This window comes from Pseudophryne corroboree, chromosome 6 (assembly GCF_028390025.1).
Source record: "Pseudophryne corroboree isolate aPseCor3 chromosome 6, aPseCor3.hap2, whole genome shotgun sequence".
Taxonomy (NCBI): domain Eukaryota; kingdom Metazoa; phylum Chordata; class Amphibia; order Anura; family Myobatrachidae; genus Pseudophryne; species Pseudophryne corroboree.
Window position 1 is genome coordinate 601,324,944 of NC_086449.1, and position 23,787 is coordinate 601,348,730.

At 45.9% G+C, this 23,787-nt stretch overlaps 1 protein-coding gene across 1 annotated transcript in view; it reads right to left on the bottom strand.

Moving 5' to 3' along the window:
• The window catches only part of PPARGC1B (PPARG coactivator 1 beta), a 137,622-nt gene that overhangs the window by 9,604 nt on the left and 104,231 nt on the right, over positions 1-23,787 (bottom strand). Inside the window, exons 6-11 of the mRNA XM_063928023.1 lie at positions 23,718-23,754; positions 20,000-20,064; positions 18,963-19,680; positions 17,384-17,447; positions 4,136-4,254; positions 212-366 (exon numbers count right to left, since the gene is read on the bottom strand). Coding sequence (XP_063784093.1) covers positions 212-366; positions 4,136-4,254; positions 17,384-17,447; positions 18,963-19,680; positions 20,000-20,064; positions 23,718-23,754 — 1,158 coding nt within the window. The remainder of the gene's footprint in view (positions 1-211; positions 367-4,135; positions 4,255-17,383; positions 17,448-18,962; positions 19,681-19,999; positions 20,065-23,717; positions 23,755-23,787) is intronic.

The window sequence follows — 23,787 nt, forward strand, 5'->3', positions numbered from 1 at the left end:
ACTAACGGTCAACTCTGCAACAGCCCCTATATGTGTAGTTATAGAATGATATTCTCTGCAAGTCAAAGCTATACTTCTTGTGGAGGGAATGCCATGGACTAGCAAGCCTTCATTGTTGAAAAGACCTGATACAGGGTAACGTGGGTATGTGACATCAATTACTCCATGACATTTCCCACAGTCACATCACTTACATGGCCAACAATTTTACCTAGATCATTGTATTTGGTCCAAAAGAAATGCCTGAGGCCTCCATAGCTCATGTTAAATGAGGGCTCGTTCCTTTTTCTCAGAGAGGGGCCTTTCTTTAGTGACAATGCGGCGTGCTCTGAGCACCGGTACGTAATGAAGCCATACTTCTCTCCTCTGAAAGGGAAAACAAGATACAATGATAACGACACTGAAAGGCTTGTATAATACAATAGGGGTAACATAACAGGAGGTACATTTGCACTATACAGCGAGCATTGCTCCTCACCAAGCTAGCAGCTCTTATGTTCCTCACAGTCCATACATATGTGTCTTCACCTGCTGACTCAAAACATTTGCCTGGGGAGATTATGGCCCTCATTCCGAGGAGTGTATCTTCGCTTAGCAGAATAGCGAATGAAAGATTAGCAGAACTGCTACTAAATAATTCCTTGCAGTTTCTGAGTAGCTCCAGACCTACTCCTAGATTGCGATCAGCTCGGTCCGTTTAGTTCCTGGTTTGACGTCACAAACATGCCCTGCTTTCGGCCAGCCACTCCCCCGTTTCTCCAGACACTCCCGCGTTTTTCCCTGACACGCCTGCGTTATTTAGCACACTCCCGGAAAACGCTCAGTTACCACCCAGAAACGCCCCTTTCCTGTCAATCACTCACCGATCAGCAGTGCGACTGAAAAGCGCCGCAGGATCAACAGCAAAACTGCTACGTTTTTAGTTAAATAACTAAGCACATGCGCGCTGCGTACAATGCGCATGCTCATTTAGCAACAAATCGCAGCATAGTGAAAATCGACACGAGCTAACAACTCGAAATGACCCCCTATATTCCTACCCTTTTACTACAATTGCTAGTAACATCAGCTAATTTGGCTGTCCCGAATACAGCAGTCACAAAACTTCAGTGGGATAAATAGCTGTCCCACTGGAACATGTAATAGAAATTATTGCTAATACAAATAAAAAACATGGCATTTATATGTCATTTTCAGCTGTACTTTATGTGCATATATCAGGAAAGCCAACACAAGAGTCTGGGATTTTTTTGTTTTTCTTTTACTGCTGCCAGAAGAGCAAAGAAACTGTAATACCATGTCAGACAAACTTTAACATCCCGGGTGTTTGCACGGGATACAGTCATTAGGTCGACCACACTTAGGTCGACCACTATTGGTCGACATGGTTACTCGGTCGACATGCACTAGGTCGACATGGGATAAGGTCGACATGGGTTTTTCTAATTTTTTATTAAAAAAACAAACTTTTTCATACTTTACGATCCACGTGGACTACGATTGGGAATAGTAACCTGTGCCGAGCGCAGAGAAGCACCTTGCCCGAAGCATGGCGAGTGAAGCGAGCCATGCGAGGAGACACGGTGCACTAATTGGAGCTCCCCGTCACTTTACGATGAAAACGACACCAAAAAAAAGGGGGGAAAAGCATGTCGACCTAATGGCTGTGTCGACCTATTTCAGGTGTCGACCTAGTCACGGTCAACCAATAGCGACCTAAGGACTGTCGACCTAATGCATGTCGACCCTATGACCCATACCCGTTTGCACATGTACGCGCATCATCCCGAGGTTTTTGTATGTATGAAAGTAACCCACGTGCTATTTACCAGGGTTTTCCCCGACAACCCAGGTATATTGTGAATGATTTTACCCCCAGGTCACACTCTGAAAGGCTGTGCGGGCTGCCTGCGGGGCGGGGCTGACAGGATGGGCAGCGTCCGTGATACAGTGAAGGGGCAGCGTCCATGATACAGGGAAGAAGCAGCGTCCGTGATACAGGGAAGGGGCCGTTATATAGGGAGAGGGCAGTGTCTGCGATACAGGGAAGGGACCGTTATATAGGGAGGGGGCAGTGTCTGCGATACAGGGAAGGGACCGTTATATAGGGAGGGGGCAGTGTCTGCGATACAGGGAAGGGACCGTTATATAGGGAGGGGGCAGTGTCTGCGATACAGGGAAGGGACCGTTATATAGGGAGGGGGCAGTGTCTGCGATACAGGGAAGGGACCGTTATATAGGGAGGGGGCAGTGTCTGCGATACAGGGAAGGGACCGTTATATAGGGAGGGGGCAGTGTCTGCGATACAGGGAAGGGGCCGTTATATAGGGAGGGGGCAGTGTCTGCGATACAGGGAAGGGGCCGTTATATAGGGAGGGGGTAGTGTCTGCGATACAGGGAAGGGGCCGTTCTATAGGGAGGGGGCAGTGTCTGCGATACAGGGAAGGGGCCGTTCTATAGGGAGGGGGCAGTGTCTGTGATACAGGGAAGGAGCCGTTATAAAGGGAGGGGGCAGTGTCTGTGATACAGGGAAGGGGCCGTTCTATAGGGAGGGGGCAGTGTCTGCGATACAGGGAAGGGGCCGTTCTATAGGGAGGGGGCAGTGTCTGCGATACAGGGAAGGGGCAGTTATATAGGGAGGGGGCCGTTATATAGGGAGGGGCAGTGTCTGCGATACAGGGATGGGGCCGTTCTATAGGGAGGGGGCAGTGTCCGTGATACAGGGAAGGGGCAGTGTCCGTGATACAGGGAAGGGGCAGTTATATAGGAAGGGGGCAGTATCCGTGATACAGGGAAGGGGCCGTTATATAGGGAGGGGGCAGTGTCCGTGATACAGGGAAGGGGCCGTTCTATAGGGAGGGGGCAGTGTCTGTGATACAGGGAAGGGGCCGTTATATAGGGAGGGGGCAGTGTCTGTGATACAGGGAAGGGGCCGTTATATAGGGAGGGGGCAGTGTCTGTGATACAGGGAAGGGGCCGTTATATAGGGAGGGGGCAGTGTCTGCGATACAGGGAAGGGGCCGTTCTATAGGGAGGGGGCAGTGTCTGCGATACAGGGAAGGGGCCGTTATATAGGGAGGGGGCAGTGTCTGCGATACAGGGATGGGGCCGTTCTATAGGGAGGGGGCAGGGTCCATGATACAGGGAAGGGGCAGTGTCCGTGATACAGGGAAGAGGCAGTTATATAGGAAGGGGGCAGTATCCGTGATACAGGGAAGGGGCCGTTATATAGGGAGGGGGCAGTGTCCGTGATACAACGAAGGGGCAGCGTCTGTGATACAGGGGAGGGGCAGTGTCCGTGATACAGGGAAGGGGCAGTTATATAGGAAGGGGGCAGTATCCGTGATACAGGGAAGGGACCGTTATATAGGGAGGGGGCAGTGTCCGTGATACAGGGAAGGGGCAGCGTCTGTGATACAGGGAAGGGGCCGTTATATAGGGAGGGGGCAGTGTCCGTGATACAGGGAAGGGGCCGGTATATAGGGAGGGGGCAGTGTCCGTGATACAGGGAGGGGGCGGCGTCCGTGATACAGAGAAGGGGCATTTATACAGGGAGGGGCCACCATCCGTGATACAATGAAGGGGCGGCGTCCGTGATACAGGGAAGGGGCAGTGTCCGTGATACAGTGAAGGGTCAGTGTCCGTGATACAGGGAAGGGGCCGTTATATAGGGAGGGGGCTGCGTCCGTTATACAGTGAAGGGGCAGCGTCCCTGATACAGGGAGGGGGCAGGGGCCATGATGCAGGGAAGGGACAGGGGCCATGATGCAGGGAAGCAGTTGTGGTTCATGTGTGTGATTGCTTGAGTGTGTACGAGTGTGACATGTATGTGTGTGTATGTACTGTATGATTGTGACGTGTGTGTATGACATTAATGCAACCTGGCAGCTCTGGCTTGTAGAATGCCAGGGCAGACCCAGCTTACAGTATGTGTGAAAGGTAACAACCCAGGAATTTCCCTGGTCTCAGGTGTAGTGTGAAAGGGGGTCTCCAGCAAAAACCTGGGATTTTGCTGAAGTGAAAACCCTGGGTCTGCGCAGGGAAATTCCTGGGTCGTATGTCTGAAAGTGGTATAAATTATATATTGTATTTACCGTGATGTGCTAAACTGAAAGTATAAGGAGATCTTTCCTACCTGTTTCTACTAAGGACCCGGCATTCAGTGATTTCTCCAAACACTTCAAACCTTCTCTTCAGCTCATTATCATTAACACTGTTGGAGAGGTTTCTGATGTAGATGACGCGACCTTCGTCCTACACAGATGAGACAATACAGGTCAGGATGTACTGTATATATTTTGACAAACAAAAGTCATGAAAACAAGCTAATTTTGCTGAATAAACCAAATATTAAATCAGCAATATAAGGTGGAAAATCAGCAATTTAGAGGCTGCAAGACAACATGAAATCCAAAGCACGGCATATTTTGCTGTAATATGATCTGCTGATTTTAGTTACTAAAATGAATAAAAATTCTATATAAAATGTCATGAATTATGAAGCATGCATTATGAAAGTGAAGGTGTTCCGGGGCTCTCCCTTTATTGAATTTCCAGCATATTTGGCTAGCAGCGGTACAATTATGAAGGACATTGTGGCCCATTATACAGTCCTTGGCTATAAAGCAAGAACTACGTGTTTTGTTCCTCCACCGCCGCCTGGCCTTAGGATACGCATCCTAGAGATACCTGCACTTACACAGATTGATCTATGAAAAAAATAAATATTCGGAGGGTAAGCCAAGCGTAAGTGATATTGTATTATTCATATATATTCATATATATATATTGTGACAAGAACACTGGGATAGTGTTTGAGGGCAGGTATATTTGTCCCAGGTTCTTGTCTTACATGTTTTAGAAAATGTTAACTTCTAGGAAAAATGCTTTTTGTTTTGTCTGAACCTTTTCAGTTTGCTGTAAAAGCTGGGTAAAGGCTCTGAGAGAGAGATAAGGCGAGTTCTAGACATTGGGCCCAGTTCGGGTCTTTGGCCTCACAGAGGGCTAATCAGGGTTTCAGCTGTGTAAGAGTGATATAGTGCTTCTAACCTGATTAGTATGGGCAGACTGCCTGGGAAGGCTGCAGGATCTGTGTGTGAGAGACACGCTTTCTGATGCAAGTAAGCTATACAGTATGTACTGAAGAACTCTGTGTTTTGTTTAGTGACAGTTAGGAACATCTTATGTTTAGTTAGTGCCGGACAGGCAAGGTATTTTTATTTTGGGGTTTGTTTTATTTTCTGTTTCAATAAAACTGGCCGGGGTCAGTTGTACCAGAAACTGGACTTGTGTTGTTCCTCAGCTGCTGCGTGCGGCCATATTCCCCAGGAAAAGGCACCTTGCACCCCTACAGTGTTACAACTTGGTGGAGAATGCGAGCAGGCCGTTCTGCGCATAAGTGAAAGCAGCAGCTTTGTGAGGCCTGCACAAAACGGTGGTTTATGCAGATACAGCCCAGTGTGAAGTTACTGAGACTCACCCCTGAGGGTTTGATATATGTCCTGGGTGAAAGCAGCTGCAAAGCCGCCTGAAAAATCTGTTGACATGGAGGATCTGCTTAAAGCCTTGCTGCAAGCTACAGCGGCTCAGCAGGAGGCCAACCGACAGCAGCAGGTGGCAATGGAGGAAAATTGGAGACTACAGCAGGAGGCCAACAGACAGCAGCAGGTGGCAATGGAGGAAAATTGGAGACTACAGCAGGTGGCAATGGAGGAAAATAAGAGACAACAGCAGGCAGTTGTTGATGAACTTTACAGGCAACAGCGTCAGGATAGAGAGGCCTTAGCAGAAGTGGTGCAGAGACTTGCAGCTCGGGTTGGAGATGTGGCCGTCAGTGCTCCAACCAGCTCTAGTTCTATACGAGCCAGTCACTTCCTGCAGAAAATGACAGAGGCTGATGATGTGGAGGCCTATCTGACCACGTTTGAAAGGACTGCCGAGCGTGAGAACTGGCCGAAAGCACAGTGGGCCAGTCTGCTGGCACCTTTCCTGTCAGGTGAGCCCCAAAAAGCTTACTTTGATTTAAGCCCTGCTGAGGCTCGGGACTATGATAAACTAAAGACTGAGATCCTGACCCGCCTGGGAGTCACGCTGTCAGTACGAGCACAACGGGTGCACCGTTGGCTGTACGCCATGGAGAAGCCTCCGCGCTCCCAGATGCACGACCTTATTCAGCTAACAAAAAAATGGCTACAGCCAGAGACATTAACTGGTCCCCAGATGGTGGAAAGAGTCGTCATGGACCGCTACTTGAGATCTTTGCCCATGGTCCTGCGCAAGTGGGTGAGCCATGGAAACCCGGGTACTGCTGACCAATTAGTGGACATGGTAGAGAGGTATTTGGCAGCAGAGGAACTACTGATGACCACCCAGCAACCCATAGATCCTCGACAGCGCCCTTCAGTAAAGACTGGTAAGACTGTTCCGTGGGAAAACGTTGCTGGGCGGTTAAGAGAACGCAAGGCTGGAGAGACTGTAAACACTGGCCCTGGAAACAGGCCAATGGGGCTAGAACGGTCTATGCTGCCCAAATGGGTTGATAATCGTGTGGTTAAATGTTTTAGGTGTGGTATGCCAGGTCATGTTATTGCCAATTGCCCAGTCACGCAAGAACCCATGCAATGTGATGCTGCCTTTGAATGTCGCAGAATGTCTTTCTTTGCTAGGTTAGCCTGTACTGTGGTACCTTCACCTGAGCTGGAAAAACAAATGTGTGATGTGTTCTTAGAAGGTAACCGGGTAGAGGCCTTGCTAGATTCAGGAAGTTTAGTTACCCTCGTGAAAGCTGGGTTAGTGAACCCCTTAAAGGTCCAGCAAATACCTATTGGGGTAACTTGCATACATGGGGATACCCAACATTATGCCACTGCTGAGGTGAATATAGAAACTTGTTGTGGGTCAGCAATGGTTAAAGTGGGACTGGTCCCTACCTTGGTGCATGAGGCCATAATAGGGAGGGATTTTCCTCATTTTTGGAAACTGTGGGAATCACGGTTATCAACAGATGTGAGAAGTAAAAAGCCAGTTGATAATACCGGTGATTTTATGGATGTACGTGGGTCTTCGGAACTTTCTTGCCCTTTGCCTTTTTCTAGTTTGGCTGGGGAAGTGACAGATGGGGAGTCCAGTGAGGACCCTCTTGCCGGGAACAGAGACATAGTAGTTAGAACTGAAAGCGTGCCTGACCTGGAGGTAAAGAAGGATCTGTTTGCGTCTGAACAGTTAAAGGATCCTACCTTAATAAAGGCTAGAGAGAATGTTAAGATTGTTAATGGGGAACCTGTGGTACCAGGTGACAGGGTTACGTATCCCCACATGGCCATCTGTAATGAGCTCTTGTACCACATTGTCAAAAGGGGTGAGGATGTGGTGGAACAGCTGGTAGTTCCCCAGCCTTATCGGAGAACGGTACTAGATTTAGCTCATAGTCACGTTACCGCAGGACATTTAGGGGCAGAAAAAACCACTGAAAGAGTTTTACAAAGGTTCTTTTGGCCAGGGGTTTATAAAGAAGTGTCTGAATATTGTTCTTCCTGTCCTGAATGCCAGTATCATGCCCCTAGACCCCATTTCAGGAGCCCACTAGTTCCCATGCCTATTATAGAGGTCCCGTTTGACAGAATAGCCATGGATCTCGTGGGGCCCTTGTTAAAGTCTGCTCGGGGCCATCAGTATATCCTGGTAATTATGGACTATGCCACTCGATATCCTGAGGCTGTCCCTTTACGCACTATCACAACCAAGGCGATAGCTAGGGAGCTGGTGCAGGTATTTAGTAGAGTGGGAATACCAAAAGAAATTTTGACTGACCAAGGTACTCCATTTATGTCAAGGATCATGAAAGAATTGTGCAAGTTATTTAAGGTCACTCACCTCAGGACGTCCATCTACCATCCCCAAACTGACGGGTTGGTGGAAAGGTTTAATAAAACATTAAAAAGTATGTTAAAAAAGGTTGTTGAGAGAGATGGGAAAAACTGGGATTGTTTGTTGCCCTACTTGTTAATGGCCATCAGAGAAGTTCCTCAGTCCTCTACGGGGTTTTCTCCATTTGATTTGTTGTATGGTAGACACCCCAGAGGGCTGTTGGATGTTGCCAAAGAGACGTGGGAAGGACAGCCCACTCCTTATAGAAGCGTTATTGAGCATGTAACACAAATGCAGGATAGGATTGCAGCCGTGGTACCTGTTGTCAGAGAGCACATGGAACAGGCCCAAAGTGCTCAACAGAGGGTCTATAACCGGAGTGCCAAGATACGGGAATTTGCTCCTGGAGATAGAGTTCTTGTTTTGGTACCCACTGTGGAAAGCAAATTCCTAGCTAAATGGCAGGGTCCATTTGAGATTAGGGAAAAAGTGAATGAGGTTAATTACAAAGTATACCAGCCGGGAAAGAGAAAACCCGAACAGATCTACCATGTTAACTTAATCAAACCCTGGAAGGATAGGTTGTCTCTGTCAGCGGAGCCTTGCCCTTCGGTGTCTTCACCCCGGTTGCTTCCCGCAGTGAAGGTGTCAGAGACATTATCAGCTGATCAGAACAATCAGGTTAAAGAATTTCTCATCCAAAATAGGGAGGTATTTTCAGAGCTGCCTGGCCGAACGACCATAATAAAACATGACATTGTCACAGAACCAGGGGTCAGGGTTCATTTAAAGCCATATAGGATTCCTGAAGCTCAGCGAGAAGCTATTTCTAAGGAAGTTAAAACCATGTTAGAACTTGGAGTCATAGAGGAGTCTAACAGTGAGTGGTCCAGTCCCATAGTGCTCATCCCGAAGCCCGACGGTAGCATACGCTTCTGTAATGACTTTCGTTAAGTTAAATGAGGTGTCCAAGTTTGACGCATACCCCATGCCCCGTGTGGATGAGCTTGTAGAAAGGCTGGGAACAGCCAGGTTTCTCACCACATTGGACCTGACCAAAGGTTACTGGCAAATACCTTTATCTGATAGCGCCAAAGAAAAAACAGCCTTTTCGGTTCCGGAGGGGCTGTACCAGTATAAGATGTTACCCTTTGGGTTGCATGGGGCTCCAGCAACCTTTCAACGGGCGATGGATAAAATTTTGAGGCCCCATAGAAAATATGCAGCTGCCTATTTGGATGATGTGGTAATTCACAGTACAGACTGGGGGTCACATTTGGTTAAAGTACAAGCAGTACTGGACTCAATCAGAGAGGCAGGGTTAACTGCTAACCCAAAGAAGTGCTGCCTCGCAATGGAGGAGGTCAAATACTTGGGCTTCACCATAGGCAGAGGTCTGATTAGGCCCCAATTGAATAAAGTTGATGCTATTCAAAACTGGCCTCGTCCAGTGAATAAAAAACAGGTAAGGGCTTTTTTGGGAATTACTGGGTACTATAGACGGTTTATTCCTAATTTTGCGACCACAGCGGTGCCGTTGTCAGACCTTACCAAAGGGAAGCAGTCAAATGTGGTGAAATGGAACCCTGATGCAGAAAAGGCGTTCCAAGCGTTAAAAGTGGCTTTGTGTTCACAACCGGTGTTGATAACACCAGATTTTTCAAAAGAATTTGTGGTACAGACAGATGCCTCAGAGGTAGGGATAGGTGCTGTGCTGTCCCAAACCAGAGATGGGGACGAACACCCTATCATTTATTTGAGTAGGAAACTCAATGAGCATGAAAAAAGGTATGCCATTGTGGAAAAGGAGGCTTTGGCCATTAAGTGGGCACTAGATACCTTGAGATATTACCTCTTGGGTAGACAATTCAGACTAGTGACAGACCATGCCCCTTTAAAATGGATGTATGTAAATAGAGGCAAGAATGCTCGTGTAACTAGATGGTTTCTAGCGTTGCAGGACTTTAAGTTTACTGTCGAACATAGACCGGGAACACAATTGGCCAACGCAGATGCATTGTCTCGCATCTTCTGTTTGGGGGCTACAAGTGTTCCGGCCCCTAGGTCGAAACAGGGGAGGGGGATATGTGACAAGAACACTGGGATAGTGTTTGAGGGCAGGTATATTTGTCCCAGGTTCTTGTCTTACATGTTTTAGAAAATGTTAACTTCTAGGAAAAATGCTTTTTGTTTTGTCTGAACCTTTTCAGTTTGCTGTAAAAGCTGGGTAAAGGCTCTGAGAGAGAGATAAGGCGAGTTCTAGACATTGGGCCCAGTTCGGGTCTTTGGCCTCACAGAGGGCTAATCAGGGTTTCAGCTGTGTAAGAGTGATATAGTGCTTCTAACCTGATTAGTATGGGCAGACTGCCTGGGAAGGCTGCAGGATCTGTGTGTGAGAGACACGCTTTCTGATGCAAGTAAGCTATACAGTATGTACTGAAGAACTCTGTGTTTTGTTTAGTGACAGTTAGGAACATCTTATGTTGAGTTAGTGCCGGACAGGCAAGGTATTTTTATTTTGGGGTTTGTTTTATTTTCTGTTTCAATAAAACTGGCCGGGGTCAGTTGTACCAGAAACTGGACTTGTGTTGTTCCTCAGCTGCTGCGTGCGGCCATATTCCCCAGGAAAAGGCACCTTGCACCCCTACAGTGTTACAATATATATATATATATATATATATATAATATTTTTTTTTAGAAAGAATGAAAGTAAATATTTTATAAAATAAAAAAATTAAAGTGAATTACCAGTAAGCGACATTTGCTGTGTACTATTTTATTGCATATTCTGCTTTAACACATAAATCATGTTAATTAAGGTAAAGCATACACATTACCTACTCACAGTGGCTCAATTTAGTAGGAACTAGTGAGGTCATTAAGCTTTGCGAAACTTTAAAGGGTTTAAAGTTACATTGATCTTTTTCTGCGTTCCTTATGCTACCCAGGTGTTCTAGTATCCTTTGTTTTAGCAGTCTTTTCGTCTTTCCTATATAATTCAGGTTACAAGGGCATTGAAGATTGTAACTTATTGCTGTTGTATTGCAATCAATATATTCATTAATGTTCCATATCTTTCCAAATTTGTCTCGATATGTAGTCATAATCTTCATTGTCGGGCAAGCTATTCATCTTCCGCATCTCGTTGATCACTTCTTAGTAATGGACATCTTCTTAGGGGTATTCATGTGGCTCTGTACAAAAATGCAATTTAGATTTTTCGATCTCCTCCATGTAATTTGAATTCTGTTACCCAGCAATCTCTTCAGATCAGGGTCCGTTTGCAAAATATCGAGATGTTTATGGAGAATTGTTTGGACCTATTTCCATGCGTTGCAGTATGTACCTACAAATCTGATGCTGTCTTGTTCTTTTCCTCCTACTTTACTATTAGACTTTGACATTAGTAATTGATCTGTGGTGTATTTCTTTGTCTCCTTATATTCTTGATCATTCTATTACTGTAGCCGCAAGCCTTCAATCTTTGACTGAGTTGTTCTGATCTTAATTTGTATGTTCCTTCTTCCGAACAATTTATTTTCATACAGAGAAATTCACCGTTCAGCAGACGCTTCAATACCGGTGGATAATGTGAGCTCCTATGATGCAAGATGCTGTTAGTGGAGGTTTTTTTCCTAAAAAGATCCGTGGAGATATGACCATCCTCCTCTATGCTCAGGGTGATGTCTAAATAATTGACCTTAGTTTGACTTGCTTGATATGTTAATTGTAAATTTTAATTGTTATGATTTAATTTGTCCAGGAATTCTTTAAACAACTGTATTACACCATCCCAAATTATCAGCAGGTCGTCGAAATATTGTAACCACATGACCACGTTGTCAGTGTTTCGATAATTTTCTTCTTTGAATACACATATGCGTTCCCACCATCCTAAATAAAGGTTTGCATAGGTAGGGGCACACATTGTCCCCATAGCTGTGCCCCTTAGCTTTAAATAAAAGTTGTTATTGCAAACAAAAAAAAATGTTTTGAGTACAAAGTGAAGTAATGCGATGAGGAAGTTATTGAAATCATTATTCCTATTCCTGTTCAAAAAGGAACAGAGTGCCTCAATTCCATAATCATGGTGTATGCTTGTATAAAGGCTCTCAACGTCACAAGTGATGAGCCACGTGGTCTTATTTAAAAATATGTCTTGTAGTTTACCGAGGACATCTGGAGTGTCTCTCACAAAAGATGGTAGTTCCAATACATAATTCCTCAAATGGGAGTCAATAAATTTACTGGCATTTTCTGTGAGACTCCCTATCCCCGAGACTATAGGTCAGTGATTTTCAACCTTTTTCAAGTTGCGGCACACCAGCCAAGATCTTAAAATTGCCAAGGCACACCACCAGTAACACTCCCCCCCCCCCCAAAAAAAAAAACACAAAAAACCCCCCACACATTGGCCCACACGGGGATAATACACACACATTGGTCCCAGCAGTAATTGAACACATTGCCCCCCCCCCCCAGTAGTGCCACACATTTGCCCCCACAGTAATACCACACATTAGCTCCCACTGTAATAAAACAGATTTATAGTAATGCCACACACCTGCCCCCATATTGATTATACACACCTGCCCCCATAGTAATTATACACGCCTGCCCCATAGTAATTATACACACCTGCCCCCATAGTACTTATACACACCTGCCCCCATAATAATGACACACACCTGCCCCCCAGTAATGCCACACACCACACACCTGCCCCCCATAGTAATGCTACACACCTGCCCCCCCCCCGTAATTCCACACATTGCCTGCCTGCCCCCACCCACTGTAATTACACAGATTAATATACATATTTTGATATACAGTTACACAGTACCTGTACAAAGGGAACCTGAAATATTTCCCTCTCAGTGGGGAGAAGTGAAAGCAGGCAGCACAGAGCGAGGAGCAGCAGTGGGCGGGCAGACATGAATGTGACGGCCTGGGTAGCATAGCGCTGCACTTCTGTGAAAACAGGCCTGCTCTCACGGAAGTGTAGCGCTGTGCTACCCGTGCACTGGATAGTAAGGGCGGCGGAAGTCATCTGGGGCCGGCGGCAGCGGCAGGTCTCTAATGGCTGTGGAGGGCACCCCTGGCTGGCGGCAGCGGCGGGTCTCTAGCGGCGCGGAGGGCACCTCTGGCCGGCGGCAGCGGCGGGTCTCTAATGGCGGCGGAGGGCACCTCTGGCTGGCGGCAGCGGCGGGTCTCTGGTGGGCGGCGGCGGGCATCACGGGCGGGCGATGGCGGCACACCTATTGAAAAACACTGCTATAGGTCTACCGGGTGGGTCTCTTTCATTTTTGTGTATCTTAGGTAGTAGATATAGGCCCTTATTCCGAGTTGTTCGCTCGCTAGCTACTTTTAGCAGAAATGCAAACACAAAGCCGCCGCCCTCTGGGAGTGTATTTTAGCATAGCAGAATTGCTAACGAAAGATTAGCAATTGCTAACGAAATATTAGCAATTCTGCTAATATTAGCAGAATTGCTAACGAAAGCAATTTCCTTGCAGTTTCTGAGTAGCTCCAGACCTACTCCTAGATTGCGATCACCTCAGTCCGTTTAGCTCCTGGTTTGACGTCACAAACACGCCCAGCGTCCGAACAGCCACTCCTCCGTTTCTCCAGACACTCCTGCGTTTTTACCTGGCACGCCTGCGTTTTTTAGCACACTCCCTGAAAACGGCCAGTTTCCGCCCAGAAACTCCCACTTTCTGTCAATCAGCAGAGCGATTGAAAAGCTTTGGTCGCCTGTGAGTAAAATAGCATAGTTTTGTGTAAATTTGCTTAGCGCGTGCGCCCTGGGATGCATACGCATGCGCAGAACTGCCGGATTTTAGCCTATTAGCAATTCTGCTAAAATTAGCTGCGAGCGAACAACTCGGAATGAGGGCCATAGAGTAGGCACTTTCGGATAGTCTTTTTTTCAGGAAATCACTCCTGTTGTTATTGCTTCCTCTATGATGTTATTATAGATGTGTAGGAAATCCCTGGTTGGATTAAAGGTAAGTTGTTTACAGCAAGTCTTATCATTGAGTTGTATGATTAGTTCACACCTATCTTTGGTCAGTTTTGCTTATTCCTCTTTGCAGCGCCTCTCAAGCTCCATCAGGTTGGATGGGAATCGTCAGTGCACAGTCATTTTCAAATCTCTCCAGAGATGTCCAATTGGATTCAAGTCAGGGCTGGGCCACTCAAGGACATTCACAGAGTTGTCCTGAAGCCACTCCTTTGATATCTTGGCTGTGTGCTTAAGGTCGTTGTCCTGCTGAAAGATGAAGCGTCACCTCAGTTTGTGGTCAAGAGTGCTCTGGAGCAGGTTTTCATCCAGGATGTCTCTGTACATTGCTGCATTAATCTTTCCCTCTATCCTGACTAGTCTCCCAGTTCCTGCAGCTGAAAAACATCCCCACAGCATGATGCTACCACCACCATGTTTCACTGTAGGGATGGTAGTGGCCTGGTGATGAGTGGTTCCTGCTTTCCTCCAAATATGACGCCTGGCATTCACGCCAAAGAGTTCAATCTTTGTCTCATCAGACCAGAGAATTTTGTTTCTCATGGTCTGAGAGTCCTTCAGGTGCATTTTGGCAAACTCCAGGCGGGCTGCCGTATGCTTTTTACTAAGGAGTGGCTTCTGTCTGGCCACTGAATGGTGGATTGCTGTAGAAATGGTTGTCCTTCTGGAAGGGTCTCCTCTCTCCACAGAGGAATGCTGCAGCTCTGACAGAGTGACCATCGGTTTCTTGGTCACCTCCCTGACTAGCACCCTTCTCCCCTGATCGCTCAGTTTAGACGTTCGGCCAGCTCTAGGAAGAGACCCGGTGGTTCCGAATTTCTTCCATTTATGGATGATGGAGGCCACTGTGCTCATTGGGACCTTCAAAGCAGCAGATATTTTTCTGTACCCTTCCCCAGATTTGTGCCTCGAGACAATCCCGTCTCGGAGGGCTACAGACAATTCTTTTGACTTCATGCTTGGTTTGTGCTCAGGCATGCACGGTCAAGTGTGGGACCTTATATAGACAGGTGTGTGCCTTTCCAAATCATGTCCAATCAACTAAATTTACCACAGGCTGACTCCAATTAAGCTGTGGGAACATCTTAAGGATGATCAGTGGAAACAGGATGCACCTAAGCTCAATTTTGAGCTTCATGGCAAAGGCTGAGAATACTTATGTACATGTGATTTCTTAGTTTTTTATTTTTAATAAATTTGCAAAAATCTCAAAAAACTTTTTCACATTGTCATTATGGGGTATTGTGTGTAGAATTTGGAGGGAAAAAAATAATTTATTCCATTTTGGAATAAGCCTGTAGCATAATAAAATGTGGAAAATGTGAAGCACTGTGAATACTTTCCGGATGCACTGTACATAGGCAGATACTGGAGCAGGAAAATATAGAGTATGTTCTCTTAGACCTATCCCTGTTCAAACATCCACCACTGGAAAGCTCCGGTATGCAATACCATCCCCGCCCCTTTCTCTGACAGTTGACCTCAAATGGAGTGGTCATCCCTTCTCCTGCCATAAAGCGGAACAGTGAATAGATGCATACAGCTAGCAAAGGCAAGATACACTATCAGATGTATGCAGGGCCTACAGAGCTGAAGCACTCTTGCATGCCAGTGAGGAATGCTGTCTCCAATGTAATGTGGCACTTAGGGATCAATACAGCACTGCACTTTCCTAGCTGTCTCAGTCACAGTCATATGATCCTACACTAATGGCTCCAGTCTGAATGTTGACTTATGGGAGGACTGCTACTTTCAGGACTATCAGTCACAACCAAAGGGCTGAGATATCTCACCGCAAGCAGTATACACTTGCAATGACTGAGGTAGCATGCAGGAGAACTATTAACAGTACATTTACAAATTAAAATGTAATGATGTAACCAGAGAGGAAAAGAACATCTCATTATTAGCGCCAGCAATATTGTAATGTCATATCAAATGGCTTGCTTACAGATATTTCATGCTTTTAGTAGTATGTATTTAAAATAAGGCCGTGTGGAAGTGGGGCCTCCTATTGCAAGGCAATGTTCTCACAGCATGCTAAGGCTGGAGGCCTTGAAAACAACTGAGACAGCAGAAATGCTTTTGCTGGTTTGCTAAATTGGCTTCAGAAATGTATTTGAGTTGCTGTGTCAGGTAGTGGCAGCTGGACAGAGACCTCTGGTGGGTTAAATGTAAGCACATCAAACTCGCTTTGGCAAACACATACCTAATTGGATTGAACCCATATTGCTTTATCTTTGCTTGTATAATTACAGACTTTATGTTAGACTGGACATAGTAAAGTTTATCATGCTTCCTCCAACTTCATGCTGCTCTTTGCAGGCCCACCTTCCATAGAGCGCAGGACTTGTACTTGCTTTCCGTACAGTCCAGAGACCATCGTGCTCCCTGTCACCTGAAAGTGGAAACCAGCCCAGGCTAGCCCTGTTGTTGGCTGACATTTTATTCAGGAAGCAATAACATTTTCTCCCATAAAGTACACAGTGCACTGTATGTGGGAAATGTTTTACCTCAATCACCTGCACACATTACTGCTTATGTAATAAAAGACTTGTGTTGACAAGCAGTGCCAGCCCACCCTCCTACATGTGTCACTGTATGCTCCAAGGTGACACACATAGGAGACTGTTAGCAAGGTATAAAACGACAGCGGTATATAAACGAACCAGAAGATGAGTTATGTACTCTTGCTTGCCAGGTGGGTGATAGACTGAAAACTGGTCAACCAATCTTGTGTAACAGGAGAATCCTTTTCACAATCTGAGGACAGTTAAAGAAGGGCAAACCTGTATGTCAGTCTGCATTGGTCCTCACCCTAGCTAAGAGATGTTTCCCTTGAGCTTTGTCTTATACTAGGGGATGCTAAGAGGTATATTCAATTAGTGTCGGAATTTCCAACAGAGCAGAAAGATGGCAATATTCAACTAAGAGTCGTTTTTCCGCCCGCCCTGTCGAAAATTCCGCCAAGTCGAAAAACACATGGCTGAGCGGAATCTCTGCTCAACCATGTGTTTTCGACCCCGCCACAGTCGAAATCAGGTCCGTTTTCGGCCATCCATTTTTGCCCATAAGAGAGGGCGGAAACGAATGGTCGGAATTAGAGGGGGAAACGTCCCGCATTGAATACTGAAGTGTCGGATCCTCACTGTCGGAGAGGATCCGACACTATTTGAATGTTGCCCTAAGTCTTCAATAAAACTATGAAAACTAGGCATACTTGTAGGTCACACATTCAGTTACTGATAAGAAAGGCTAGTACTGTATATTTACAACTGTGGCAAAACAAAAACAAATGTATTCATTATATATAAAAGATTAGCTATATTAATTCATTTTATGCCTTAAAATATAGGCCTATCTTGAATCTCCTGTGCAATGATTAAACAGAGGCTATCTTTCCACAGTGCACAGAATGCATAGCTGGTCGTTCTGCATTAGGAACACATCAGTTAGTGTATGCTGGACCAAGTTACAGCACGCTTCAGTACTCACTATTGCCTTCTGTCTCTTCCTTTGGATTTGCCTTTGGCTCAAGCTCTGCTCATTGCTTTCAAATCTGTTTAAAAAAAGATACAAGGCATATGTGTATAAAAATCAAAATGTTACATGTATATATTCATGTATTTGCCCTATTGTCAGCACCCACAGAGAAGCCATAAGACATATTATGCATAAAATAAATGTCATGGAAAATGAATAATTTAAAGTCATAACTAAGGTTATTACGCACAACCCGTGGGCAAATCTCATTTGCTGTGACCAGATAATACTAGGCACGCAGCCTAAGCATCAGCACTGTAAGACATTAGGGGAATGACTGACTGACAAGCATTTGGCAGTGTTTCAATGTTACTGCAAGCAAAGTATTCCTAACCCAAAATGTTTTAGTGAAGACCAGGATGTAGAAACCTGGCGCCGCCACCCAAGCATGTACATAATCTGCTAATTGAGGTCTACAAATGGCAATTAATGGCTACAGGTTGCATCCTGTTAGGAAAGAGTAGCAATTAATTTATATATATATATATATATATATATATATATTTATCCATACATATATAAAAAAGAGAATGCCTTACTTCCCCTGTACACCTCCAAAAGCTATAGCGCCCACATGTAATTTATCCAGTAATTGAAAACACTATTCTTAAAAATACACTTATAACTTGAACAAAAATTTTGTGGAGTTTACCATCTAATCAACAAGCCTTAAGGGCCCTACACACTTAAAGATTTCACTGATCGATATGAACGTTCTCGTTCATTAATGAACGAGAACTCGTTCCTATCGTTCAGTGTGTAGACACCAACGATGGACGATGCGCAGCCCCGCGCTCATTCATCGTTGGTGCCGGGTCGCTTATGCATGCAAGCCAATATGGACAATCTCGTCCATATTAGCATGCAGGGCTATGGGGCCGGGTGACGGGGGGGGGGGGGGGGGGGGGGTGTAGAAACTTCACTCCCGCCATCACCCCCCCCCCCCCCGCCACCGGGTCGCCCGTCAGCTGTATCAGCCGTCGGGCAGCTCGGTGGCGGGTCGCCAAGTGTGTAGGGCCCATTATAAGGCAGAGAACACATAGGCTATTTTCAAGATTATTTGCTCACTACTGTTAAGTAATGAATTAGTGGCGATAGCCGCAAGGCGACAACGCTCAGCCCGTTTTACTGCCACAAACCACCAACATTGCAGATTGTTCCACACACCCCATAGAAGGTTACAGAAAAACCTGCGATTAACATTATAGGCAGTGATGTGTGCAGCCACAAATTCCATAGAAATATACTAGTACATTGTTTTGTGCCATCAGCCATTCTCTGTGTGTGCTTATTGGCCGTATAAAAGAAAAACAATTACTTGTACATGATGTTCTGGAATAGCCTGCAAACACAGTGCCTCTCAGGGAGAACCTAATAGAGAACCTAGAAGTGAGATACAGCAGCCCAGCTACGACCTCCAGTTATTGGGGGATGTTAAGTCTGTAACTCTGCACCATTGTGCGATACTGTTTAAATATATCATTTTCCATAAACCAAATGTAAACTTGTATGACCCTTAAGACATATGCACCTGTATGTCCTCCGACTGTTGGGTGAGCTGATCATTCTAGCAGTGGTCTGACTTTGAGGATATCCCGGCACCTTGGATATAAGGCTTCTTCGAGAACACGACTTTGTTCTGAGAGGTGACAAGCAGACCTCATCCTCTGGAGAGCTGCATTCACTGTCCTCAAAGACTGAATCATATTCAGGGTTGATACATGTAACATCATCTACTTCCTCTTTCATTGCATTATCTGGAAACCCAAAGTGCTTAGTGAGACTCTCGCGAATTTCATGGTCCTTTAACACTTTGTTGTCATGTGCAATAGACTCTATGGTCTTTTTTTCAGCTTTCCTTTGTTGTACCGGAGCCACAGGGTGCTTCTGTCGCTTTTCAGTGTAGCTTGGCAGGTCCAGAGACTTCAGTACTTTTCTCTGTAACACAGCCTCTGGTTTTCTAACCTGGCAATAATCGTGGTCTCCAAAAGACCGTGAAAATGGCCTCTTAATCCCTTGTGATGGGGCGTTAGACGGGAGAGACTCCGTCCTGCTCAAGTGTGCAAATAATTCAGTCCTCTCTGGCTGTCTCTTGGATAGCTTCTTACTTATAAGATGTTCTTCAGGTGATTCCACTTTAAAAGACGAGCCAATGAAAGAATCCTTATTTACAGTGTTCTGACTAAGCTCAGGTTTGTACAGATCCTCTTCTGCAGGCTTGTAGGGTGGAGTAGTTGGTGGTGTCAGTCCTTACAGAAAACAAAATAAAAATAAAACTTACATGTAAAACCGGGCGGTTCCCCTAATTATGTATACATACTGTATGTAACCAAGTAATCTGCCATCTATACATACTTGCAATATGATGTCCATTTGTTATATTATACCTCAAAAACAATACAAGCCCTACTTAGTATTTTGCCTTTCCTTGTAGCCAGGATCCTGTTGTGAATATGCAACGTGACCGAAACATTAAGTTATACAACATGGTTGATACTAAAGCTAGGGATTAATAGTTGATGATCTGTTACACAGAAAACAACTATTCTAAAACATAAAATACAATACCTGCAGTCCCACACAGCTCAACAGTAAGTCCTTGCTCAAAATTCCTTTTCTCAAATGCAGAGCTCCTGCAAAACAAATGCTGGCAGTCAACTCACATCTTTCAGTATAGATTAAAGATGGTCAAACTATATGACTGATGAGAAAATACTGGCCCAAAGTATTATGACATAAACAGGAACAGCACCAATCTCTCTGATCCCTCATTTCTCTGTGTTCTCCTAACACCTACAAGCTGTGCAAGGGCTGAGGAGTGCTGAGTCAGAGATTGTACAGACAAAGAAATGAGAAGGTCTTATGGTGTATGCTCGGTATATAGCAGGACAGTGAGGGGAGAAGCTCATTATCAGTTCCAAGAATAAAACGTTCATTACTAGGTTACCTGCAAAGGTTTTACTACAGTACATATATCATTGCTGCTAAATATCTGACAAATGGCTGCCTCTAGTCCACTATCAGAGAACAATGTGAGCCTTCTGCACAGAAAATTAATGAACGTATAAAAATACTCTACATGAAAGCTATACTCTGCTTCTTGCTCTTCGTTTGCATTTTTATTTTATTTTTTACAAAGACCTGCACATGCAACCTCTCCCTCACCATCAGTAGTGTATGGGAATAACTTTGCTATGTTACTGTTTAAACTGAGAGATGTGTTGAATAATTCAGCCAGTCAAGGAGCACACGTAATAAATTGAGGCAAGTAATATATTAGACTATCATAAACCACTGGCACAAACATTCAAGTATTTATTAAACGCAAATCTGAAAATGAGCATACGCATAAAAATATATATATATATACACAATGAAATTACTAATTGTAATTACACATCCATACAGATTAATTGGACTAGTCTGCGACAATGCAGTTTAATTCCTCATCCCTGCAGTTGATGAGACTATGGGATTAATTCAGACCTGATCGCTAGGCTGCGTTTTCGTACAGCCTGCAATCAGGTATGAACTGCGCATGCGTATGCACCGCATCCCAGACGGAGATGCTCCCCATTAACTTAAATGGTGAGGATACAAACTGACAGATACTCAGAGATTTACTTATAGGCAGCTACCCAGTCTGCCTGTGCTCTTACAGGTAAATCTGCACTGGTACTGTGTGCACTTCCTTCTCGCTCTGATGGCAGAGAAACAACCTATGGTCACCTCCAGATTGGGTTTGTCTGGCTGGGCTTCCTGTCATTTTGATTCCACAATGTATACCCCTTTCAGACATCAGGCCCGAGAAATTGCCTGTCTAACATGCCAGGGACTCCTTTCAGACATACCAACTAGGGAGGCGTGTAGGGAGCAGCGCTGGAGGGTAGGTAGCGGTGCGGGAGGGTGTAGGTAGCGGCGGGGAAGGGAGGGTGTAGGTAGCAGTGCAGGAGGGTGTAGGTAGCTGGGCAGGAGGGTGTAGGTAGCGGTGCGGAGGGTGTAGGTAGCTGGGCGGGAGGGTGTAGGTAGCGGTGCGGAGGGTGTAGGTAGCTGGGCGGGAGGGTGTAGGTAGCTGGGCGGGAGGGTGTACAGTAGGTAGCGGGGAGGGTTGGTAGCGGCGCGGGAGGGAGGGAGGGAGGGTGGGTGTAAGTACCACTTACTATTAGGTGGGCGCCAGCCATGGACACACTGAACGCGGCGGCATTTCAAATGAAGCGCCGGCCGCCAGCCAACCAGAGCTGGCGGACCAGCAGCCAATCAGGGAAGCGGCCGCAGCAGTCGCTCCTGATTGGCTGCCGCGGCAGCTTCCCTGATTGGCTGCCGGTCCGCCAGCTCTGATTGGCTGGCGGCCGGCGCCACATTTGAAATGCCGCCGCGTTCAGCGTTCGTCTATGGCTGCCGCCCGCCTAATTGTAAGTAGTATTACTTACACACACTCCCTCCCGCACATGCGCAGTGTAATCCCGTGAATCCCGGGATTGGATGCTCCAATCCCGGGATTCAAATCCCGGCATTTTTGGGCCCAAATCCTGGGATCCCGCCGATCCCGATCCCGGGATTGGCCTCCCTAATACCAACATACCGGCTTGCTGTGCATAAACCCGGGATTTTGATGCATGTCTGGAAGGGGTATAAGTGCGCTTAATACCTTTGTTGGTGGTTTTTAACACCAGCGTTGATTTACCTGCAACAGCTTCAGCGGACAGAGGCTACTCCGTTCAGAGCTAGCTGCCTATAAGCAACTCATGAGCATCTGTCGGTGTGTATCCCCACCAGTTCGCAGCCGTTCTGCTTAATCGCCACAATTACCAGCTGGGAATAGATTTTGCAGTCTCATCACACTTTCCGGCTGAGCTCTCATGCTCTGTGGGTGGGCGCTACGTGCCATCAATACCTGACCTAAATCCATGGAATCCATTTTCTATGCCACACTAATATACGAGTATATTGCCCTCCTGATATGACTGATACCTGTTAAACATTTTGAACCTTATTTAGCATCTACTGTATATTGGGACTCACCTGGACATTTCAGAGACCGACTGTTTACATTTAGGATCAATCCCAAACAATACATCTCTAACTGCGGGCATAATCAAAGAAGCTATATATTACAAGGATCTACTACCCCATGTAGTATTCTGATATAGGGGTTCATTCCGACTTGTTCGCTCGCTGCGTTTTCACGCAGCAGAACGAACGGGTCCCTGCTGCGCATGCGCAGGCCCCTTTGTGCGCCTGCACATGCGGCACGGCCGACGGCCGTGGCAGGACAGCGATCGCCTCTGCCTGATTGACAGGCAGAGGCGATCGATGGGCGGGAGGGGGCGAAACGGCGGCGTTTGGCCGCCGTTTCGTAGGCGTGGTCCGACTAGCGCAGGCGTGGCCGGACCGAACGGAGGGCGGGCCGCAGCTGCTGCGTGACGTCTTACGCAGCCGCTGCGGGCCAGGGAGTGAGGAGTAGCTCCCGGCCAGCTCGCTAAAGCTGCGCTGGCCGGGAGTTACTCCTGAAGTGCAAAGGCATCGCCGCTGTGCAATGCCTTTGCACTTTTGTGAGGGAGGGCCGGACTGACATGCGCCCCGTGCTGGGCGTCCCCCCACATATCAGAAAAGTTGACAAAATTTTGCACAGCTACGATCAACTCGGAATGACCCCCATAGTCTCATCGACTGCAGGGATGAAGAATTAATTTACAATATTGCAGTCTAGCCTAATAATCTCTATGCATGTGTAACTACAATTAGAAATTCTATTGTGTATATTTTTATACATGTTTATTTTCCAATTTATGTTTACTAAATACTTGAATGTTTAGGTCAGTGGTTTATAATGGTTCTATTTCTTTTATTAATTGACATGGATAATGCGCTCCATGATTTTCTGAATTACTTAACAACTCTTCCAGTTTTCCTATATTCTTGGCAATAAACATTTGCCACACTTGGAGCTGAATTATTGGGATGCAATTAGTCTTCCGACTCTGTACCATTGTGCGCCTGAAATTTGTAGCGGAATGTTAACTGTTTAGTGTACAGATTGCAAAGTAATGTGCTGTAATCATGTGCTAGACAGTTTCTGCATGTTCACGCACATGCCACTGGGGGGCAGCAAACTGCACAGTACAATATTTGAATGCAAGAGGTACATCATTAGAACACTGATCCAGTGTCTAGTTTACATTGCAAATAAAAGATAAAATTGAACAAAGTTGGTTTAAGCATTCTAATTCATAAGATTACAATGGACCATATATGAAATTTACGAATTGTAGTATGAAAAACTCACGTTTGTTGCAAAGACAATGCAGGGCATCCGGTATTGCCTAAAAGCATAAAAAAAAACCTTTGTTAATATG